The sequence below is a fragment of the Puma concolor genome, chromosome B2 (assembly GCF_028749965.1).
Source record: "Puma concolor isolate L17-30 chromosome B2, mPumCon1.1.hap2, whole genome shotgun sequence".
Lineage (NCBI taxonomy): Eukaryota > Metazoa > Chordata > Mammalia > Carnivora > Felidae > Puma > Puma concolor.
In genome coordinates, this window is record NC_141671.1 from 127,281,658 (window position 1) to 127,303,253 (window position 21,596).

At 38.2% G+C, this 21,596-nt stretch overlaps 1 protein-coding gene across 8 annotated transcripts in view; it reads right to left on the minus strand.

The window, feature by feature from the left end:
- Positions 1-21,596, minus strand: part of REPS1 (RALBP1 associated Eps domain containing 1) — an 88,440-nt gene that overhangs the window by 49,949 nt on the left and 16,895 nt on the right. The window contains exon 1 of one of the 8 annotated variants that reach the window (XM_086708012.1): positions 10,065-10,157. The exons of the other annotated variants lie outside the window; for them this stretch is intronic. Within the exon in view, the coding sequence (XP_086564138.1) occupies positions 10,065-10,142 (78 nt within the window). The 5' untranslated portion in view covers positions 10,143-10,157. Of the gene's footprint in view, positions 1-10,064; positions 10,158-21,596 lie in introns of those variants that run through there. 8 annotated transcript variants of the gene reach the window in all.

Genomic DNA, 21,596 nt, shown 5'->3' on the forward strand with positions numbered 1-21,596 from the left:
GGATAAAGAAGACAGCATGCAAGAACAGATAGGCAACGCAAGAGACCGAAATTCTATGAAGAACAAAAAACAAAAAAATGGGTATATGTAAAGAAATGAAGAATGAGTCTTTGATGGGCTTTATTACTAGACTGGACATGGCTGAGGAAAGAATCCTCAAAGCTTGAGGCTATTTCAATAGAAACTTCCAAAACTGAAATGCAACCAGGAAAAGAAAACTGAAACAAACGAAATCTTCAAGAACTGTGGGACAACTAAAAAAAGGTCAAACAAATGTGTAAGGAGAAGACAAGAAAGAATGAACAGAAGTAATATCTGAAAAATAATGAGTGAGAATTTCCCCAAATTAATGCTAGACACTAAACCACAGATTCGGGAAGCTAAGAGAATACCAAGCAGGGTTAAGTGCCAAAAAAAAGTAGACCTAACACTTTTAAAAAAAATTAACTCCAGAGGCACCTGGGTGGCTCAGTCAGTTAAGTGTCCAACTCTTGATTTGGGCTCAGGTCATGATCTCACAGAGAGTTCGAGCCCTGCGTTGGGCTCTGCACAGCGGCGCCTACTTGGGATTCTTTCTCTCTGCCCCTCCCCTACTCTCACTCTCTCTCTCTCTCAAATAAAAATAAACTTAAAATAAATAAATTAATTAATTAACTCTAAACGGATTACAGACCTAAATGTAAAACATGAAACTATGAAACTTCTAGAAGATAACACAAGAGGAAAACCTGATGGCCTGGTATGGTGATGACTTTTTATATACAACACCAAAGTCATGATCCATGAAAGAAATAATTGATAAGCTGGACATCTGGTCTTCAAAAGATAAGGTCAAGAGAGTAAGATAAGCCACAGACCAGGAAAAAATATCTGCAAAAGACTTATCTAATAAAGGACAGTTATCCAAAATATACAAAGAACACTTATAACTCAACAATTAGAAAACTAAAAACCTGATTAAAAAATGGACCAAAGACCTTAAGAGACACCTCACCAAAGAAGATACACAGATGGAAAATAAGCATATGGAAAGATGCTCCACATCATACGTCATCAAAGAAATACAAATTAAAACAATGAGATACCACTACAAATCTATTAAACTGGCCCAAATCTGGAACACTGACAATACCAAATGCTGGTGAGTCTAGGGAGGAACAGGAAGTGTCATTCTGGTGGGAATGTGACAGCTTGGCAATTTCTTATAAAACTAAATGTACCCATACCATACAGCAATCACTCTCCTAAAGGAGTTGAAAACTTATGTGCACATGGGGCGCCTGGGTGGCGCAGTCGGTTAAGCGTCCGACTTCAGCCAGGTCACGATCTCGCGGTCCGTGAGTTCGAGCCCCGCGTCAGGCTCTGGGCTGATGGCTCGGAGCCTGGAGCCTGTTTCCCATTCTGTGTCTCCCTCTCTCTCTGCCCCTCCCCCGTTCATGCTCTGTCTCTCTCTGTCCCCAAAATAAATAAACGTTGAAAAAAAATTTAAAAAAAAAAAAAAAAAAAAAAAAAAAGAAAACTTATGTGCACATAAAAACCTGCACACAGATATTTATAGCAGCTTTATTCATAATTACCCAAACTTGGAAGTAACCAAAATATCCTGCAGTGATTGAACGGATAAACAAACTGTGGCACATCCACATAATGGAATGTTATGAAATGAACTATGAAGCCGTGAAAAGATATGGAGGAATCTTAAACACATAACATTAAGTGAAAGAATATGAAAAGACTACACACTGTATGATTCAGCTAAACGGCATTCTAGAAAAGGCAAAACTATGGAGACAATAAAAAGATCAGTAGTTGCCAGGGGTTGGGGTGTGGGGGGTTAAAAACTGAAACATTTAGGATTCTTATAGCAATGAAAATAGTCTGTATGCTACCATAATGAGAGATACATGTCATTCATTATACATCTGTCCAAGACCACAGAACGTACAACACCAAGAGTGAATTCTAATGTAAACTATGACCTTTGGTTGATTACAATATACGTCAATGAAGGATCATTAGTTGTCACAACTTTACCTCTGATGGGGGATAGTGATAATGGTGGAGGCCATGTGTGTGTGGGAACAGAGGGTATATGGAAAATATACCTTCAGCTCAATTTTGCTATGAATGTTAAATTGCTCTATAAAATAAAGTCTGTTTTTGTTTTTTAAAAAAGGCATGGACTCACTCTCAACTGAAACAAGAATTAATAGGACAAGAAATAAGCAAAGTTTGAAGCTAAATATAACAAAATTTTGGCAAAGAACAGAAATAAATGAAACTCTTACTATATAGCAAGATAATGTCTAAAATTGATAAACCAAAGTAAAGTGGGAATTTGTAAAAAGAGAATGGAAGTAATCATCAAATAGTTTAATAAGTTCAAAGTGGTTTTTATAGGAAACAATATGAAGTATAGGGAAGGAGAAGAAATTGTTGCTCTTATAAAGCCCTTACAATCCTTGATTTTTTAATCACATGCAGATTATTATCTTGATGAAAACCGAAAGGATATAGTCTGTAAAGATCTAGTAAACAGACTCATATTTTTGACAGTATAGATTTTATAAACAGATTAGTATCCTATACTGTACTGCAGTTATATATTTAAAGCTAAGAAAAAGTGGAATGTTTTCTTCACCTAATGGACTAACACTATCACAGAGTTTTTGTTTTATTCTGTTCTTGGTAATGATTTGTGACTTTCTCCTTGTTGCCAAGCTCTTACTTTGGCTCTGTCAGCGGTCTTTCCAGTTGTTGGACTTCTGCCTTGCATGCCATGGCTTAGAAATAGAACCAAGTTTTTAAAACCGTATAAAACAAGAATAAATAGTTCTTTAATAGTTATAACTAGAAGAGCTCACCAAAGAGCAAAGTACCCAAGTATTATATTTTACTTCTGGATATACAAATATAGTGGTGGTGGTAACCAGGTGTGTTGGTTGAGGAGGGAGGCTAACGTTTATTGAGCACACATAATGCTAAGCACAAACCCAATTACTCAAAGTATTCCCATTTAATCCTAAAAATAATGGGGCAGAATTGGTATCATTATCAATTTACAGAGGAAGAAAGAAAATCAGACTGGCCAAGTCACTAAGGCCAGAAGACCCGAAGGGCAGAGCTATAATTCAAAGTTATGCCTATAATAATCTTCTACCAAGACATGCCGTACGTTGTCTTTTTCCCAAGATATGTCGGCTTCCTCAGGGCAAGTACCCTCACTAACTCCTAAAGCATGTCTTATAGTCCAGACTGCCTAGTACACAGTGACAATGAAAGAGTACTTTACATGTGTAAGAAGGGCTCTTTAATTCTGGGCTCAGAACATGAGGTACAGGAATGCTAACAACAATAAAGGTGTAGAGAAGTTCTTTCTTTCTTTTTTTTTAATTTTCTTTTTTTTTTTTTTTTAACGTTTATTCATCTTTGAGAGACAGAGAGAGACAGAGCATGAGCGGGGAAGAGGCAGAGAGAGGGAGACACAGAATCCGGAGCAGGCTCCAGGCTCCGAGCTGTCAGCAAAGAGCTCAACGTGGGGCTGGAACTCACGAACCGCGAGATCATGACCTGAGCCGAAGTCAGACGCTCAACGGACTGAGCCACCCAGGCACCCCGAGAAGTTGTTTCTTATTTGAAATATGAAAGATCAAAGTAGATGCCAAATTACATAGATAAACCTGAATCCATGAGAGGAATTTCAAAATATAAGAATACAGAAAATGAGAAATATATTGAAACTACACAAAATATGGAGAAGCATCGGCCTATATTCTCTCCAAGATGAAATTTTATGAGTGTTTAATACAGTTGACTCTTGAACAACACAGGAATTAGGGGAGCCAAACCCCCATGCAATCAAAAATACACTTCTAACTTTTGACTTCCTAAAAACTTAACTAAAAATCTACTATTGACCGGAAGCCTTACCAATAACAAAATCAATTAACACATATTTTGTATGTTGTATGTATTATACTCTGCATTTTTACAATAAATAAGCTAGAGAAAGGAAGATGTCATTAAGAAAATCATAAGGAAAATTAGAATACATTGACGGTACTGTACCCGTCTTTATAAAAAAACCAAAAATCTGTAAGTGAACCCACCTATTCAAACCCATATTGTTCAAGGGTCAACTGTATAATAAAAACTAAAATCCTCCCTTTCTAGTTATTATCAGGTTAAAAATAAGGTGACCTCATTGTTCTCATTTTTAAAATAAAAGTTTAAGTGGGACTGAATCAGTGGCAAAGCAGACTATATGTTTGCTGGCTTAAAAGCTCAGGCAGCTTAGGCTGCATATGTGCACCACTTATATCTGGCTGCCCAAATCAGTGTAACTTTTACTGTTCTATTCACTTGTTAGACTAGTTTCTACACCATTCTGACTCATTAGCCTTACTAACATGGGAATATCTGTAATGAAGATTCACAGGGAACAGGAAGATCATGGAATAGGAAGGCTATTTACTTGTTATCATACTTAATGATCAGAAGAATCCTCTAATGTTGGCTACCATTATCTCCAGTTAATAGGAAAGGAAGATGAGGCTAATAAGGGGCAAGGCCAGGATTCAAAGCCTTATTTTTTAGAACTTTTTAATTTTTTATTAAAAAAATTTTTAATGTTAATTTTATTTGTGAGAGACAGAGCATAAGCAGAGGGGAGGGGGGGAGACAGAGAGAGAGAGAGAGAGAGAGAGAGAGAGACAGAGAGACAGACACTGAATCTGAAGCAGGCTCCAGGCTGAGCTGTCATCACAGAGCCTAATGTGGGGGGCTCGAACTCACCAACTGCAAGATCATGACCTGAGCTGAAGCTGGATGCTTAGCTGACTGAGTCACCCAGGGGCCCCCTTTTTTAATAATTTTTTTAAAAGTTTATTTATTTTGAGAGAGAGAGAGAGAAAGAGAGAGAGATAGCACATACAAAAGCAAGCAGGAGAAGGAAGGGGCAGAGAGAGAATCCCAAGCAGGCTCTGCACTGCCCACAGAGCCAGACGTAGGGCTCAATCTCAAGAACTGTAAGATCGTGACCTGAGCTGAAATCAAGAGTCGGACACTTAACCAACTGAGCCACCCAGGCACCCCAGGATTCAAAGACTTATTAGTCTTAAGTCCAAAGCTCTCTATTCCCAGCTGTCTCGAAAGCATAGCTAAGCAGAACTCTTAATATTGGCATGCTTATGGAACAGTACAGTAGTTCCAAAATGTATTCTAAAGAACATCAGTTAAGCTAAAGACTCTGTAGTTGAAGACTTTGAGATATATTACAGCCCCCTTGGAAACTGCACAAAGCATTTTTAAGCCATAAGAGACACTAAAAAAAATCCTATAGTCTAGAAATAAACCCCCTTTTGGTTTAGATTCAATTAAAATGCTTCAGAGCTAGTGGTCCATCAATCAGATGCTTGGTATAAAACACTTTGAGAACTAATGTTGTAGAGCCTAGAGCATTTATGTTCATATTTTTTGGTCTTGAAATCCCTTATACATGCTTTAAAAAATTACTGAGAAACAAAAATGTTTTAATAAAAAGTTATCGAGAACTCCCCCAAAGCTTTTGCGGATTATATTATTGATATTTACCATTTAGAATTTAAACTGTGAAATTTAACACTATGTATCTATAAATTCATGTAGAAATAAGAATAATCCCATTACATGTAACATAAAATTTTATGAAAATAACTACTTCCCAAAATTAAAACAAAAACAAAAACAAAAACAAAAACTGAGTGTGGGGGCACCTGGCTGGCTCAGTCAATAAGACCATGTGACTCAGGATCCTGGGGTCACAAGTTCAAGCCCCATGGTGGGCACGGAGTTTACATTAAAAAACAAACAAACAAACAAAGAACCTGAGTGAAAAGAGTACATTGTTTTTTATATAAGCAAATTTTCCTTAATGTCCAGCTTAAGAGAAGACTCTCATATCGGCTTCATATTTGATTCATTGAAATATGATGCTTTATTTCAAGCATAAGAGAACAGTCACTTCACGAGGATTTGTATTGGAAAACAGAGGACGATTTATATAGCCTTTTCAGATAATTCTGACTTGATGTTTTGATACGACACCAAAACTCAACAAATGGTAACTGCTATATGGAATCCAAAGCCTTATCAATAAACCTTTTTGCATATCTTACATTAAAATGCATTGGAGTCCCTATCAAAATACCACCAGCCTTTTTCACAGAGCTAGAACAATCAATCCTAAAATGTGTATGGAACCACAAAAAACCCTGAATAGCCAAAGCAACCCTGAAAAAGAAGCGCAAACCTGGAAGCATCAAGATCCCAGACTTTAAGCTGTATTACAAAGCTGTAAAACTGTAATCATCAAGACAGTATGGTACCGGCATAAAAACAGACACATAGATTAATGGAACAGAATAGAAAACCCAGAAGTGGACCTACAACTATACGGTCAACTAATCTTCAACAAAGCAGGAAAGAATATCTAGTGGAAAAAAGTCTCTTCAGCAAATGGTGTTGGGAAAACTGGACAGCAAAATGCAGAAGAATGAAACTGGACCATTTTCTTACACCATACACAAAAATACATTCAAAATGGCTGAAAGACCTAAACATGAGACAGGAAACCATCAAAATCCTATGGGAGAACACAGGCAGCAACCTCTTTGGCCTTGGCTGTAGCAACTTACTAGACTTACTAGACACATTGCTGGAGGCAAGGGAAACAAAAACAAAAAGGATCTATGGGGACTTCATCAAGATAAAAAGCTTCTGCACAGTGAAGGAAACAATCAAGAAAACTAAAGACAGCCTATGGAATGGGAGAGGATGTGTGCAAATGACATACTGGGTAAAGTGTTAGTATCCAAAATCTGTAATGAACTTATCAAACTCAACACCCAAAAAAACACAAATAATCCAGTTAAGAAATGGGCAGAAGACAGGAATAGACATTCTTCCAAAGAAGACATCCAGATGGCTAACAGACACATGAAAAGGTGCTCAACATCACATCATCAGAGAAATACAAATCAAAACCACCATGATGAAATACCACCTCACACCTGTCAGAATGGCTACACTTAACACAAAAAACAACAGACGTTGGTGAGGATGTGGAAAAACGTGAACACTTTTGCTCTGTTGGTACGAATGCAAACTGCCACTTTGGAAAAGCTAGCCACTTTGGAAAACAGTATGGAGGTTCCTCAAAAAGCAAAAAATAGAACTACCTTATGATCCAGCAATTGCACTACTAGGTATTTATGCAAATGTTACAAAAATACAGATTCAAAGGGGTACATGCACCCCTATGTTTATAGCAGCATTATCAACAATGGCCAAACTATGGAAAAAACCCAAGTGTCCATCAACTGATGAATGGATAAAGAAGACGTGGTATATACATACAATGGACTATTACTCAGCCATCAAAAAGATGGAATCTTGCCATTTCCAACGACATGGATAGAGCTAAAATGTATTATGCTAAGCAAAATAAGTCATCCTGAGAAAGACAAATATCGTATGATTTTACTCATATGGAGAATATAGGAAACAAAACAGAGGAACATATGGGAAGGGAGGAAAAATCGAGGCAGGGAAGCCACCATAAGGGATTCTTAACTACAGAGAACAAACAGAGCTGATGGAGGGAGGTGGGTGGGGGATGGGGTAAATGGGTGATAGGCATTAAGGAGGGCAATTGCTATGATCAGCACTGGGTATTATACGTAAGTGATGAATCACTAAATTCTATTCCTGAAACCAATATTAACGCTGTATGTTAACTATGTATGTTGACCAAATATGGTTAACTATGTATGTATGTTAACCAAATACTGACACATTTCATTTATAAAATAGTTTAAAAATCACATTTGTTAATATCACTACCAATTTCGTCAGAAAAGTCATGAAATATTGAGAAGCAGTCAAGCACATGTTTGCAGACATAAGTTTTTCAAAATCCTAATTTTTTGCCAGAAAGCTTGAATTTTATCATTAGTAACAAAAAGCACCAGTTGTTTTAAGTTATCAGGTACACTTTCTTCATTTTCAAGAAAATATCTGCCCAATATCCAAGCTAGCTGTTCAGGAAAATTTGCAGCTAGTTATTTTCTAGAGGTCTTATAACCAAACAGTCCCTAGAACACATAATAATACTTCCCTACTATTATTCATTCATATATTTCATGGTAGGAAAGTCACAGACTAGCCTTGATGTTAATCCCACTCTTTCTGGTCCTCTATTGGTCCTACATTATGCCCTAACCTAACTTTCCTTCTAATGAGAACTCCGATTTAACGCCCCTGGGAAATCATCTAGATTTGTGAAGAATCTTATCTGTTCACTAAAGGTACTCCTGAACTCTTTCATATGAATTCTGGAAATCAGAGATCTACAATAATACCCTCTTAAGTCATACTAAGAAGTCAAAATCCCTTAGGAAAATGCTGGGAGTTTGGAGCAAATATAATTCCCTTGCTGGCACTATAGGAATTGTAAAACTTTTGGGAAAACCGGGAGGAAAGAATTGATCTGTGATGCTAAATATTGAATCAACTGGTGCTTCGTGTAGGATTAAGCCATTTGAAGCAGTCAAGAGATCTGTTACACGGACCTAGTGAGAGCTTGATGCGTTCGGTGAGTTAATGAGTAAAACTGAATAGATGACTGAAAAAAATGCATAGTTTGAGAAGTTGAATAAATGACCTTTCATAAAAAAAAAAAAAAGAAAAATGGTATTGCATGAAAAACTAGTACAGCTCACAACTCAAAGTACTTTTCCTCAAGACAATCACCATACTTTAGTATACAGCAGAAGTGACTACTTACCATTTCATTCTACCATTACAGTAGAATGACTACTTACCATTTCATTACATGACATACTAAACAGACATATACTTAAGCATTAAGATTTAATAAAATTAATGTTTTTCTATACACAGAACATTCTTAAGTGAAACTGGCTTCTTTACTGCACAGCAGGAAAGAACACAATAGTACTAAAGTTTGGTAATTACACTGATTTGGGCTAAGGAACCAGCAGTTACATCTACCACTACTTTTGTCCTATCGACACAAATAACATGGTGAGGAAAAAAAGCAAACAACATCTTACTCTGTGTGTGTATGTGTGTGTGTGTGTGTGTATACACACACACACCTAATATATATACATTTTTTTTTAATTGGCTTCATGCATAGTGCAGATCCCCACGCAAGGCTTGAACTCACCACTCCAAGATCCAGACCTGAGCTGAGATAAAGCTGGACGTTTAACCGACTGAGCCGCCCAGGTGCCCCACTATAAAAATAATTTTGCCCTCACACACCAGGGGTCTGCAGACCAAACTCTGAGGAATGCTTTTAAAAAACACACCCTGTTCTTCCACAGAGTAAAAACAGAGAACGGTGACAGGAGGACCTCTTGCTTTGATGCCAATGCTCTCTACTCCCTGCCCTAGAACAGACACCGCAAACACAACGTCTACGGGTGCAAACAAGTAGCATACATTAGTGAAACTGGCCAGGTGGTGGATGCAGTGTGCGAAGGAGAGCAGATATGAAGGAAACAAATGCTACCGAGCCCTAGCTAACTGCTGTTAGACAAGAGTATCTACCAAATGATGCCATCTTCAGGTTTTTCTGACGCTGGAAATCTGGAATTTTCTATGACATGTTTTCATTTTTAAATGCTAATGTGGACTCAAAATAATTTTTAAAACATATGCTAATGAGCCACCCATCTACACGTTCTGTACAAAGGGTGTTCTATGGTTAATAGTAGAAAAATAGCCTAGGGGCGTCTGGGTGACTCAGTTGGTTAAGCATCCGACTCTTGATTTCGCCTCAGGTCATCGGGCTTGTGCAGAGACTGCTTGGGATTCCCTCTCCCTCTCCCTCTGCCCCTTCCCTGCACGCATGCTCTCTCTCAAAAAATAAATAAATCAGCATTAAGAAGAAGAGAAGAGAAGAGAAGAGAAGAGAAGAGAAGAGAAGAGAAGAGAAGAGAAGAGAAGAGAAGAGAAGAGAAAAGAAAAAGAAAAACAGCATAAAATCAATGGCAAACCTGCAATAATGTCCCTTCAGGTCCCCTAGCAAGCAGGGTAGGAAAAAAGTGAGACCAAATTTCATAAAAGATAATCATTTACACACACATTATTACATATTAACCTGACCTGCTTAGGTAATGGTCCTAGAGTGTTCAAGCTGTCTAAGATTCTGGACACACAGAAAAAACAAAAATTCTCAGGCCATTAATGAATCATTATATAATGGTTTTATATAAGATCTTGTTACCTGGCAAAGTGACTCAAGGTACTGAGACAACTGAAGAGTAACCAAGGGAAATTAACTGTAAGAAAATGTGTTACCTCATCCTTCACTGGTCTGTCCAGTGAAGGTACAGTTCTTCTTACACGCTGATTTCCACAGTATAAATAATACAAGAATTCTGGAACACCTCTTCCTCTTTTCAGCACATCAAGACTGCTCCTGCTTCAGGGTCCCTGCACATTTACTCTGCTCCTGCACTGTATGCTTTCCCCTCAGATCTTTCCTTCGCTGGCTTCCTCTGCCAGTCAGGTCTCAGCTCAAGCGTCATAATCTCAGAGACCTTTCTAGAGCACCCTACTGTTTACTTATTTATTGTCAACATCTCCCACAAGAATGAGACTCCAGAGAACAAGGAATGCCTCTTACATTCCTAGCACCTAGAACTCCTACTGCACAAGTATCAATGTTTGTTGGCTGAGAGAATAAATGAAAGAAGTATTTTTTTAATGTCTGTTTATTTTTTGAGACAGAGAAAGACAGAGCATGAGTGGGGGAGGGGCAGAGAGAAAAGGAGACACAGAATCCAAAGCAGGCTCCAGGCTCTGAGCTGTCAGCACAGAGCCCGACGAGGAGCTCGAACCCACAGACTGTTGAGATCATGGCCTGAGTCGAAGTTGGACGCTCAACCGACTGAGCCACCCAAGCACCCTAAAAGAAATATTTTTAATCAACTTTGCTGCAGTCTCTATCCACTCCCATACATATGCTACCAGATTAACAATCCTAATATATAGCTCTAAATAATATTTATATTTAAAAGAACAAACTTCTAAGTCCATTTTTCAAGATTCTCCATAATACAGTCCCAAAATTCTTTCCCAAGTCTTACTTCAGCCAATCTATACTGGGCTATCCTGTCTTCATATTTGTCCTTGTGTCTCAGCAGATCACGTATGTCTGCCTATTAAAATTACACCCCTTCCTTCACGAACACCTTAAAAGCCTCCTTCTTCCTGTAACATTTTTTATCCTTCCTCCTCCATAAGCAAATGATTTTTTCTTTGTACTTGTACTCCAGCTTCTACCATTTGACTTGAATTATCTGTGTAATTATGTTAACCAACCACACACTTCTGATCCCCCCTCCTTCCACTAAGCTCCTTGGGGGCAGAGACGACGACTTAGTCATACCAGAACCAATGCAAGATCTGGCATTGTACCGTGCACATGGCAGGCACATAGTGCTGAAGGGAACTGCTCCCTCATGGTGCCCAAACACTCCTGATTTACCAAATTCACTCTGTTAATCTTCACTGGAAGTAAATCTTTCTTCCTTTTTTTTTTTGTTTTTGTTTTTTTTTTGCATAAGAATTAAAGCTTTCTTACTTGGGGGTTCCTGGGGGGCTCAGGTCATGATCTCACAGTTTGAGAGCTCATGCCCCACACTGGGCTCTCTGCTGTCAGTGCACAACCCGCTTTGGATCCTCTGTCTCCCTCTGTCTGCCCTTCCCTCTCCCCGACACGCTTGCTCTCTCTCTCCCAAAAATAAATAAACATAAAAAAAAAATCTTTCTCACTTGGAAAGATCATTTTTATCATTTCCTTAAAAGTTGAAAATTTTCTAACAGTAAACATTGTTTGATTTGTGCAAGGAAATTTAGATTACACATGATCCACGCACACTGCACATCACCTTCACCACTGCAGTACACAGGCGCAAACAGAAAAGGTTAAAAAAAAAAAAAAAGTCAATGGCAAAGAAGACAGGGGCATACATTAAAGCCCAGTTGTTCCATTAAGACTTAACTTCCTTTCAAACACTGCTGTCCACACAGAGGATGTTTAGTTTGTTTACAAACTATGCAAACACACTAATCTCTAGCATCTTCCTTTGCTATAAAAGCAATTTAAATACACAACCTGTCCAACTAACAAGTGGGTATCACTACACTCAAGAAGCATGTTTGCATTCCCAAATAACTTTAGTCAACTCCACTGCCAATGCCCTAGTAAACACAGATCTAAAGTGAAATGCAGCCTTACCAACCTTCTCAAGATATTCCGCGGTTGTACTTGAGCAAATACACTTTTGCCACCTCACTTTCATATCCAAAACCATTAGCGCTCATTGCTCTCCTTATGCAATTCCAAGGATCTTTGATTTCAAACTGCGGTTCAAGACCACACTCCTTTGCTTTCTCCTGCTATGAGTTTATCTTAACACTTCTGTAAATAAGTAAGCATTCTCTTGATTCTTTTCTTTCACTTGTACCTTCACGCATTAACTCCTATTTCATATTTCAGCCACTTTTCTATCCTCTTAAGAGTTCTCCAAGTCTTTGCTCAACAGTATGTCCTTAGGTAAAATACAAAACAAACTGTTATACATTGTTGTGTTGACACTGGCACACACTATTTTATAGACTACCTCAAAAATAAGAAATGTATAAAATTTGTCATAACTACTATAGTTACATAGCAACATCAGTCTTTCTTCGAGCCCTTTTTATGTATCAGGCACTGAAGTATCAGGTAAGTAATGGATAAGTATTACTCCCCTTTCTACATTTACAAAAGGTCTATTTTTCAATACAAAGAAAAACTACAAATGTCTCCTATAACTGTTCAATAGAAAAAGTTTAAATATATTATATACTTTTTCATCTACTAATATTACCATAGAAATTTATCAAAAGAACACACTGTAACAATACAGATTATTGCTATAGGACCTCGAAGCTTATTAGTATTCGGAAAGCAGATTTTATTCTACTTGCTAAAGAAAGGAACCATAAAGAATGTGTGGACTTAAATAAACGGTCAACACAAAAAAGGACTGAGGTAGATTTTTAAATTGCATGGAATTTCTTAACTTGAACTTCTGGATAGTGTAGATAATTAAAGAAACTCATCCTTTTTAGCAATATCTGACTCCTAACTCTTTAACTACAAATCTTACTTGCTTTGGGCCATATAAACTCCCGTTAGCAATCTACTATGATTAGAGTAGTACATATAGACCAATAAATATTTTACAGCTTATAATCAGTATCACAGTCATTAGTTATCTAAACAAATAAAACACTTCTGACAGCCTTAAACACAAAGACCCTGATATGAAAAATAGTATGACTGCCTACAAAATTGGTTGGTAGTTCAAGTCCCAAATTCCCAATTAAAATAATGATTTTTTTGTATCTTCTACATTAACCAAAAAATAAACTTTAAAAAATAAAAAAATACAGAGTAAAAATAAGAAGAAAAACAACAAAAAATGCAGATGTGGTTTGAAAAATCCCACAAACCATCTCAAACTTAAGCTTTAAACAGTAGTTTGTGCCTTTAGAAAATATTATTGGGGCATGAGGATAGTCTGGTAAAATAAATCCGGACAGTAAATATACTTAGAGTGACCATAAAATGTACATCCAACCTGGGACATTTGCCAGAGTGAAAGGGGATACTATTTATAATTATACCTGGACAAGAGGAATAAGCCAGATTGTCACAAGCAAACCCAGGCTTATAACTGCCCTTCTAAAACACCTTTAAAGACAAATGATCCTATTTAACGAGTAAGATACATAAGGCGACAAAAAAGGCCAACACTTATACCCTGTTTCCTTAAATATGCCATATTAAATATTTCTTAAAAAATTTTTTTTAAATGTTTATTTATTTTTGAGAGAGAGACAGAGTGCAAGCAGGAGGAGGGCAGAGAGTGTGAGAGAGGGAGACACAGAATCCGAAGCAGGCTCCAGGCTCTGAGCTGTCAGCACAGGGCCTGATGTGGGGCTTGAACTCATGGACTGTGAGATTATGACCCGAGCCTAAGTCAGACGCTCGATCAACTGAGCCACCCAGGCGCCCCAATATTTATTTCTGATTGAGGAATAATATTTTTTAGGAATTGTTAATAGTAATCAAACCCCTGTTTTATTACATGGAGGCCTAGTGGACTATTCTGGAGCCACAGTAACTCCTAATTTGTCAAATTTTAAAAATATAATAAAAGTCAAAACATTTGAACACTGTAGACCAGATGTCAGGCTAAGCACTTTACAAATTAGCTCATTCAGTCTCCACAGAGGGAACTTTTATTCCTGAAGGACAGGGCCTTTCACCCCTATTTTACATATGCGAAAACTAAAGCACAGAGAGGTTAAATTAAGTGGGGAAGCTGGGAGCCCCACAGAATGCCCTTATCTACGCACTCTGTTACTACTATTGCTCCTTTCCTGGGGGCGTGATTCTTCCTAAACCCACAGAATACAGCGGCGATCTAAAGTGTCTGCAGTCCGTGAGCAGAGTCCAAATGAACAGGGCTAAGCACCAGTACATATTCTTCTTTACCAGTGGTCGGTCAGGCATCAGCAAACACGGGCCTGGGAACTTACTGTTACTTGTGATAAAGAGAAACAGTTCATTCACTCAGAATAGTGCTCTAACCTGTGCTATGTGCTACTGCAGGTTATTATAGGATAAGGATGATAACAATAATGATGAGGTTTATGATAAGCTAACATTAACAGTGTACACACAGTATGTCAGGTACCAATCCAAGCTCAGTAACACATTAACTCATGTAATCATCCTAACAACTTATGAGGCAGGTACAGTTTTACAGATGAGGAAACTGACACACAGCAAATTAACAGAACTTGGATGGAAACCAATGCTCTTAACCACTACAGTATTTTTTAAGCGATCACGTCTGCCCAGTGGTAAATTCACATAATAAGGTGAATTATACCAGAGCTTTACTATGTTACGTTATACCATAAAAACAAGAGTTTTTGGGTTTTGGTGGGTAGGCCAAAGAATCAAGTTTTGGTAAGTGTTTGTTATGTGACAACAGGTAAGTTACACAAGATATCTCAACTTTCCTCCCAAACAAAAGAAAGGTTTGGATTCTACCTCTAAAATCCCTTCTTAGTGGAAATATTATTTCTCTGAATGCAAATTTCCTATCAAATCTATAATTACAACACAAAGTACCCTCTGAAAACATCTAATTTTTAAAAATCTGTTTCTGCCAAAATATCAAATAGATTACTAGCTATGTGCCACCTTTAAAAAATGACACAGATATGTATTTAAATATGAATTGTTATGAAAAGCAAAAATATAAGGAGTTAATAAATTCACTGTTTGAATTGGGGATCTAAGTGGAAATAATTACGTGACTTGCTAAAACCCTGTCCTGTAAATCTAGCTCTAAACGAACAATATCTGGTGTGAAATTCAAGCATCAGTATTTCTGTGAATGAGTGTTTTATCATATTTTTGTATTAAATATTTGATAATGAAAACTTTCTGCACTCTAATTTTATATTGTCTTAGGGTCAATTTCCCCCTGTATCAGAGGAGTACCAATTAAATTACTCAAGAAAAATAGGGAAATGATTTGGCTTTCCATATTTGTTTTACAACCAACATCTTAGGTACCTAACTAATCCACAGAATAAAAACTGCTACTTGTCGCAAAACCAGGTATATTTTACAAAATAGATAAAAACTGAGGAACAAGAATAGCAAATGTAACCATGGAACTAATATGAATTCATGGCACTACTGTAAAGAAATGCTAGTAAATTATATATATCAATATCAAATGTCCTGTGGCATTTTACTTAATTAGAAAATGCTGTAACATACCAGAAATTCACAATGATTCAACGTCAGTCCCCTCAATTCTCTGGAGTTCATTAAATCTTCTGTTGAGTTTAACTGCATGCTATAGTAACTTTAGGGTACAGGTAGCTCAGACTAGTTTTGCAGAAGGCCTCCTTATTCTCCCTTGCCAGTTTACCATGATCTCAGTGCAACAATGCTTTATACTCAGCAGGTGTTTAATAAACATATAAAAGTTCACAAAACACCTTCCATCCCCACATCAGAATGATAAGAACAAAGAAAAAAAATTCTTAGGGGTTCCCAAAAAGCTACATCCTTTCTAAGGAAGTATTAACAGTAGTAGCTAACGGCTATACAGCACTGCTCCAAGTACCAGGCACTATTCTAGGCATTTTAGCAATTAATTTAGTCCTCAAAACAATCCTATAAGGCAAGTGCTATATTATTTCCAATATGCAGATGAAAAAACTAACGTCCAGAGAAACGAAGGCCCACAGTAGTTAAGTACTTGCTTGAGAGTAAGATATCCTAAGAATTAAACAGTGCCTTTAAAATTCTATCAAAGATTTTTAGTTGACTAAATGAGGAAATAAATTATAAACAGAACTGATAATGATAAAAAACTACTATTTATCTGGGTTGTTTGAGGTTTATCAAACAACCTCAAATAACCCTAAAAAGAAGGCACTGGTGGGGCGCCTGGGCGGCTCAGTCAGTTAAGCATCTGACTTTGGCTCAGGTCATGACCTCCTGATTCGATTCGTGTGTTCCAGCCCCGCGTTGCTTTCGGCTCTCTGCTGCTGGAATGGAGCCTGCTTCAGATCCCCTGTCCCCCCCCTCTCTCTGCCCCTCCCTCCTGCACTCTCTACTACTCTCAAAAATAAACATAAAAAAGGGAGTATTGTTATCTTCATTTTACAAATCAAAATAGGCAAAGAGAAAGTTTTTGACCAAGGTTACAGACTAAAAATCAGCAGGGCCAAAATATGAACCTAGCTTTGTGAAACTCTAAAGTCTGGCTTTTTCCATTATGCCACCGTCTCTTAAACTTGAGACATCTGCACACCTCCTTCACAAATTCTGCCATGTCCACAGGCCACTTGTGCTGTTATGTTCCTAACATGTCTTCTTTACATCACGATACTTAAGCTAATAGATATATTTTAAAAGGAACTTGTATCAGAATATAAATAAAAAATAAGTATCGCATGAAATAAATAGAAGATAAAAACTATAATAAGTTCAAGGAAAACAAAACTGCTATTTAATTTCAGCTAAATACCATTATCTGCAAAATATGCTCGTGGCTACCACATCAAGGCCTACCTGTTCTTTATGAAGAGAGTAACGTGTTAGGAAGGTGTTAAAAACTTACTAGTATCAAACTACAATTTCTCCTTTATCCATTTTGTAAAACAACTTAACAGGTTACAGCTTTCTTACTGTGTGCTTTCACACCCTGCTGGGTACATATCCCACACTTCAGGAAACAAATCCTAAGGCTGTTCTACTGCCTCCCTTAATTCAAGTATGCAGCCATGCCTGCTGTCTTTCCCCTACTCGTGGTTTGGAGAATGCTCACACCAAAAAGGAGGCAGACTGGTTATTGTAATTAGCAGCACGACAGGAACACCTCATCAAAATGTTCTCCTCTAAGGTACTCCATACAGTGTTCACAGTACATAGTGGGCCGCGGGAAGCACACAAAGTTCTAACACACATCCCCTGTTCTCAAGCAACTTCTAGCCTAGTTGTGAGCATAACACACAACTGAAAAATATAAGCCACTATAGAAGGCTGTCATTTTACACATCAAAATGGCTGGGTGTCTTGAACACAAAGTTTTGTCATCACATGGAGCTAGATTCGAATCCTGGCTCATGCTGAGCATGTAACCTCTGGAGCCCCAGGTTTCTCGGCTGTAAAACAGAAACAATTACTGTTTATAAGTGATCATATGTCAAACAGCTCAATGCCTGGCCCATGACAGATGCTACATACTTAGGACTTGATACTGTAAGGATTACAGGGACTACTATGGGTTGAAAATATTTATTGGGGGTGGGGGGGGGGTTGGGGGGAAGCAAGCCTGAACTGGACCTTAAAGCACGGACAAGTTTTTGGAAAGTCTACACAAGATGGGCATCCTAATGGGGGGGGGGGGGGGGGCACAGGTCAAAGCAAAGATTGTAGTGGTGACTAGGTAGCAAACTGGACAGAGCTCAACGGTGAGGGCTCTGAATACGACTAATTTTTACTGAACATTTTTGTAGAGTATCATGAAATTTTTTAGAAATTCATTTATCTGTTCTTTAACAACTACACAAAAGCTAGTTTAAATTGAGGCTACTGCAGTAGTTCAGCAACAAGGTGGTAAGAGCTCAGGTGGGTAACACAAAAGACAGGAAAGAATGATTAGCTGGAACCTTTCAAAGAAAGAAAATCTGAAGGATCTCACAGGTTGGACATAAGGAAAGGAGGAGTCAAAGCTAATTCTGAACAAGAGAAAGAGACACTAGGAAGAAAGGATGCTAAAGACATATAATAACAGAATTTAGGATCACACGAGCAAAAAAAACCCTAACAACAATATCCACCAAGAAGTCATTCAGTGTCAATTGCAAGGGAAATGGTAAAACAAGGTAAGGTCCTAAGAATTTGGTGACTAGGATAAAAGTGAACTTTAAGAATATCCTTTTTCAAAAGGATGCAGGAGAGGGGGTAGTACAAAAGTTGGATTACTAGTGGGTAAGGAGAGTATACGCAGCAGAGAGGAAATCTGGGTCATTTGTTATTTGGCAGCAAAAGGAAGAAGAAAAATAGGGAAGGCAGCTAGATGGGTGTGCAGGGTCAAATGAATAATACAGGAAGCAAAAAAGAGCACTATGCAGAAAACAGCCACGATACAACCCAAGTAGTAACTATGACAATGTCCCTTTGGTCATTTGTTACATGCAAATGAGAAACACTAAGTTTGGATTCACTCCAGAATCAAGTCCTAGCGGAGAATCTGCAGAAATGTGATGAGGGAAGAAGACTGCTAACCCTAGGGGTTCAAAACTGTGGGTACTAACAGAAAAGTCAACCATAAACTCCCTTCCTCTGGCTATTAAAATCCTTAGCCTTTGCAGGAAGGCACAGAAAACAGTAGGCTCTTATATTTCCAAGGTTTCACATCAGCAATTTCTATTATTCCTGTGAGATTTATACAGGCCATGACAAATGGTATAACCTGTCATTCTGACATGGCACAAGTCTCAATGGCCTCTGCTTGGGAATATGCTATCCTTGTGTGACATCACATGGGGTGCCTCACACCCTCATCTTTAACGGGTCTGTGGTCTTCTCTTTTCAGCCAGGTATGCTGGAACTCGACAGAAGTGGTGCTTTATTACATTTTATGAAAGACAATATATGCTGTGATGCCAAGATACCCAGATTCTACCATAATTTATTTTGGTTGCCAACAAACTCTTAGTTATGTTCGTCTGTAAACTTACAGTCACTCTGCTATAAAAAAAGAAATGGGGGAGGGGGGCGAGGGTTCTGAAAGGGAAGAAGGGGGAACTGGCAATGTCAGTCAGCAAACCACCGAAGTCAGAGCTCCAAGAATTCTGTGCTATTCGTTCCTGTTCTTGCTGCCTCCTCTTCTCTTCTCATGCCCAGAATGTTGGCTGCGGTGGGAGAGAGAGTATCCATAGCGCTGGCAGAGGAACATCCAGGGCTACAAGCTTCACCACCCCCACTCGTTACTTCGCTGAGTGAGCGATCCAGAATCGCCTTAATTCATCATCCCAATCACATCTATGAATGCACAGCAAGAGGCAGGGCTAAGCAACTGACTTGCCCTAATAAGCTGGCTATGTTTTCTAAACATCTACTACGTGCTTTTGCTGCTCTAGACATCATGAGGTCATGAAGAGAAAGAAACCTGAATTTCATTCAGTTTGCTTACAAAAAGCAATCTAGTGCAAGACACACACACTAGTATGGAGGGGGGAGACAAATGAAAAGTCTCACAATGAGGGTGAGGTTGTTCAAATTAGATTTCCAAAGCCTACAAAAGCTGTCGTGTTCTGAAAAAGGGGGAGGATGCAAGCTGGGGGAGGTGCTGCAGATGAAGAAAGGAGCATGATGAAAAGAAACCGATAAAGAACAAGTAACTGTGAGAAACAGAAAACAGATTTGCTGGGTGGGAACACAAAGTCCACGTTAGGAGAATAAGCAGAAACAAGACTGCAAGATGCAGGAGTGAGCTGGTAGGTATTTTTAAGACTGGTAGACAGGACTCCTCAGATTTGATAGCTCTCTCTGTCGTTGCTGGGCATTTTATGAGAGTGCTATGCTTTCCCTCCCTAAGTGTCAACTAAATTAAATTAGTAAGTACTGACCTGTTTCCTTATTTAGATTGCCTACCACTTCCTGCTTACTGTCAAGTTCAAGAATTAGAAATTGTACCTCTGAAGGGCAGAGAAACTCGTGAGTTCACTACTAAAGTGGACCCTAATTACCTTTTAAAAAAATTAACAGAACAGCCTTGAGAGACAGCACCTTAAAGAAAAGTTACTAGTATGCATGATCACTGTATCTGACGAGTCACTTAACAACTTCGAAAATATTTAACTAGTGTACTCACAGTCCAACTGAAAGATCTATACAATCTTGTCTTAGAGGTTTCATATTGTTCAAAGGGGCTCATACATCGTCTTTTGGAATTTTTAAAGGAGCATGATAAAATGAACAGGTTACACTAGGACCCATCAACCTACTGAGGAGGGATGAAGACGGGAAGTGCCAATTAACCAGTCCAGTAGGTTTTGGGTGTCTACCTATCAAGGAAAAGATCTACATAAGAACAGGAGGCTAAAAGCACAAGTGTTACAGAAGTGCAAACATACAGAACAGTGTAGGAAAATTACAGACGGGGGTCATCTTGTCGCGACGATCAGGAAAAAGTAAGAAGCAGGATGTCAAATTCAAGCAAAACAAAACACAAGTGGTATATTATAAAGTTTTTAAATTATTATTTCAAATACATTTCTAATTCCATGGAAAACAATACAACATTACAGAGATGTTCTTGATGATTCAGAGATTATTTAAATAAATATTATGTCTGCGACAAAAATTATAAAGGAAACCAAAGGACTTTAAAAACGTAGTTGGGAAATATCTCAATACAGAAATGAACTCATCATGAGAAGGATTTGTTTTGAATACCACGGAAGAGAAAGTAAAACCTCAATAACAATGGGGAGAATGTTAAAAAAAAAAAAAAAATCTAGTAGGAGTTAACCAAAAGTCTAAATTAAAAAATATTTTTGAGGGGCGCCTGGGTGGCGCAGTCGGTTAAGCGTCCGACTTCAGCCAGGTCACGATCTCGCGGTCCGTGAGTTCGAGCCCCGCGTCAGGCTCTGGGCTGATGGCTCAGAGCCTGGAGCCTGTTTCCGATTCTGTGTCTCCCTCTCTCTCTGCCCCTCCCCCGTTCATGCTCTGTCTCTCTCTGTCCCAAAAATAAATAAACGTTGAAAAAAAAAATTTTTTAAAAATTAAAAAAAAAATATTTTTGAGGGGCGCCTGTGTGGCTCAATCTTGATTAAGCATCCCACTCTTAGTTTCAAATTCAGGTCATGATCTCAAATTTGTTGGTTCAAGCCCGCATCGGGCTCCACACTGACAGTACAGAGCT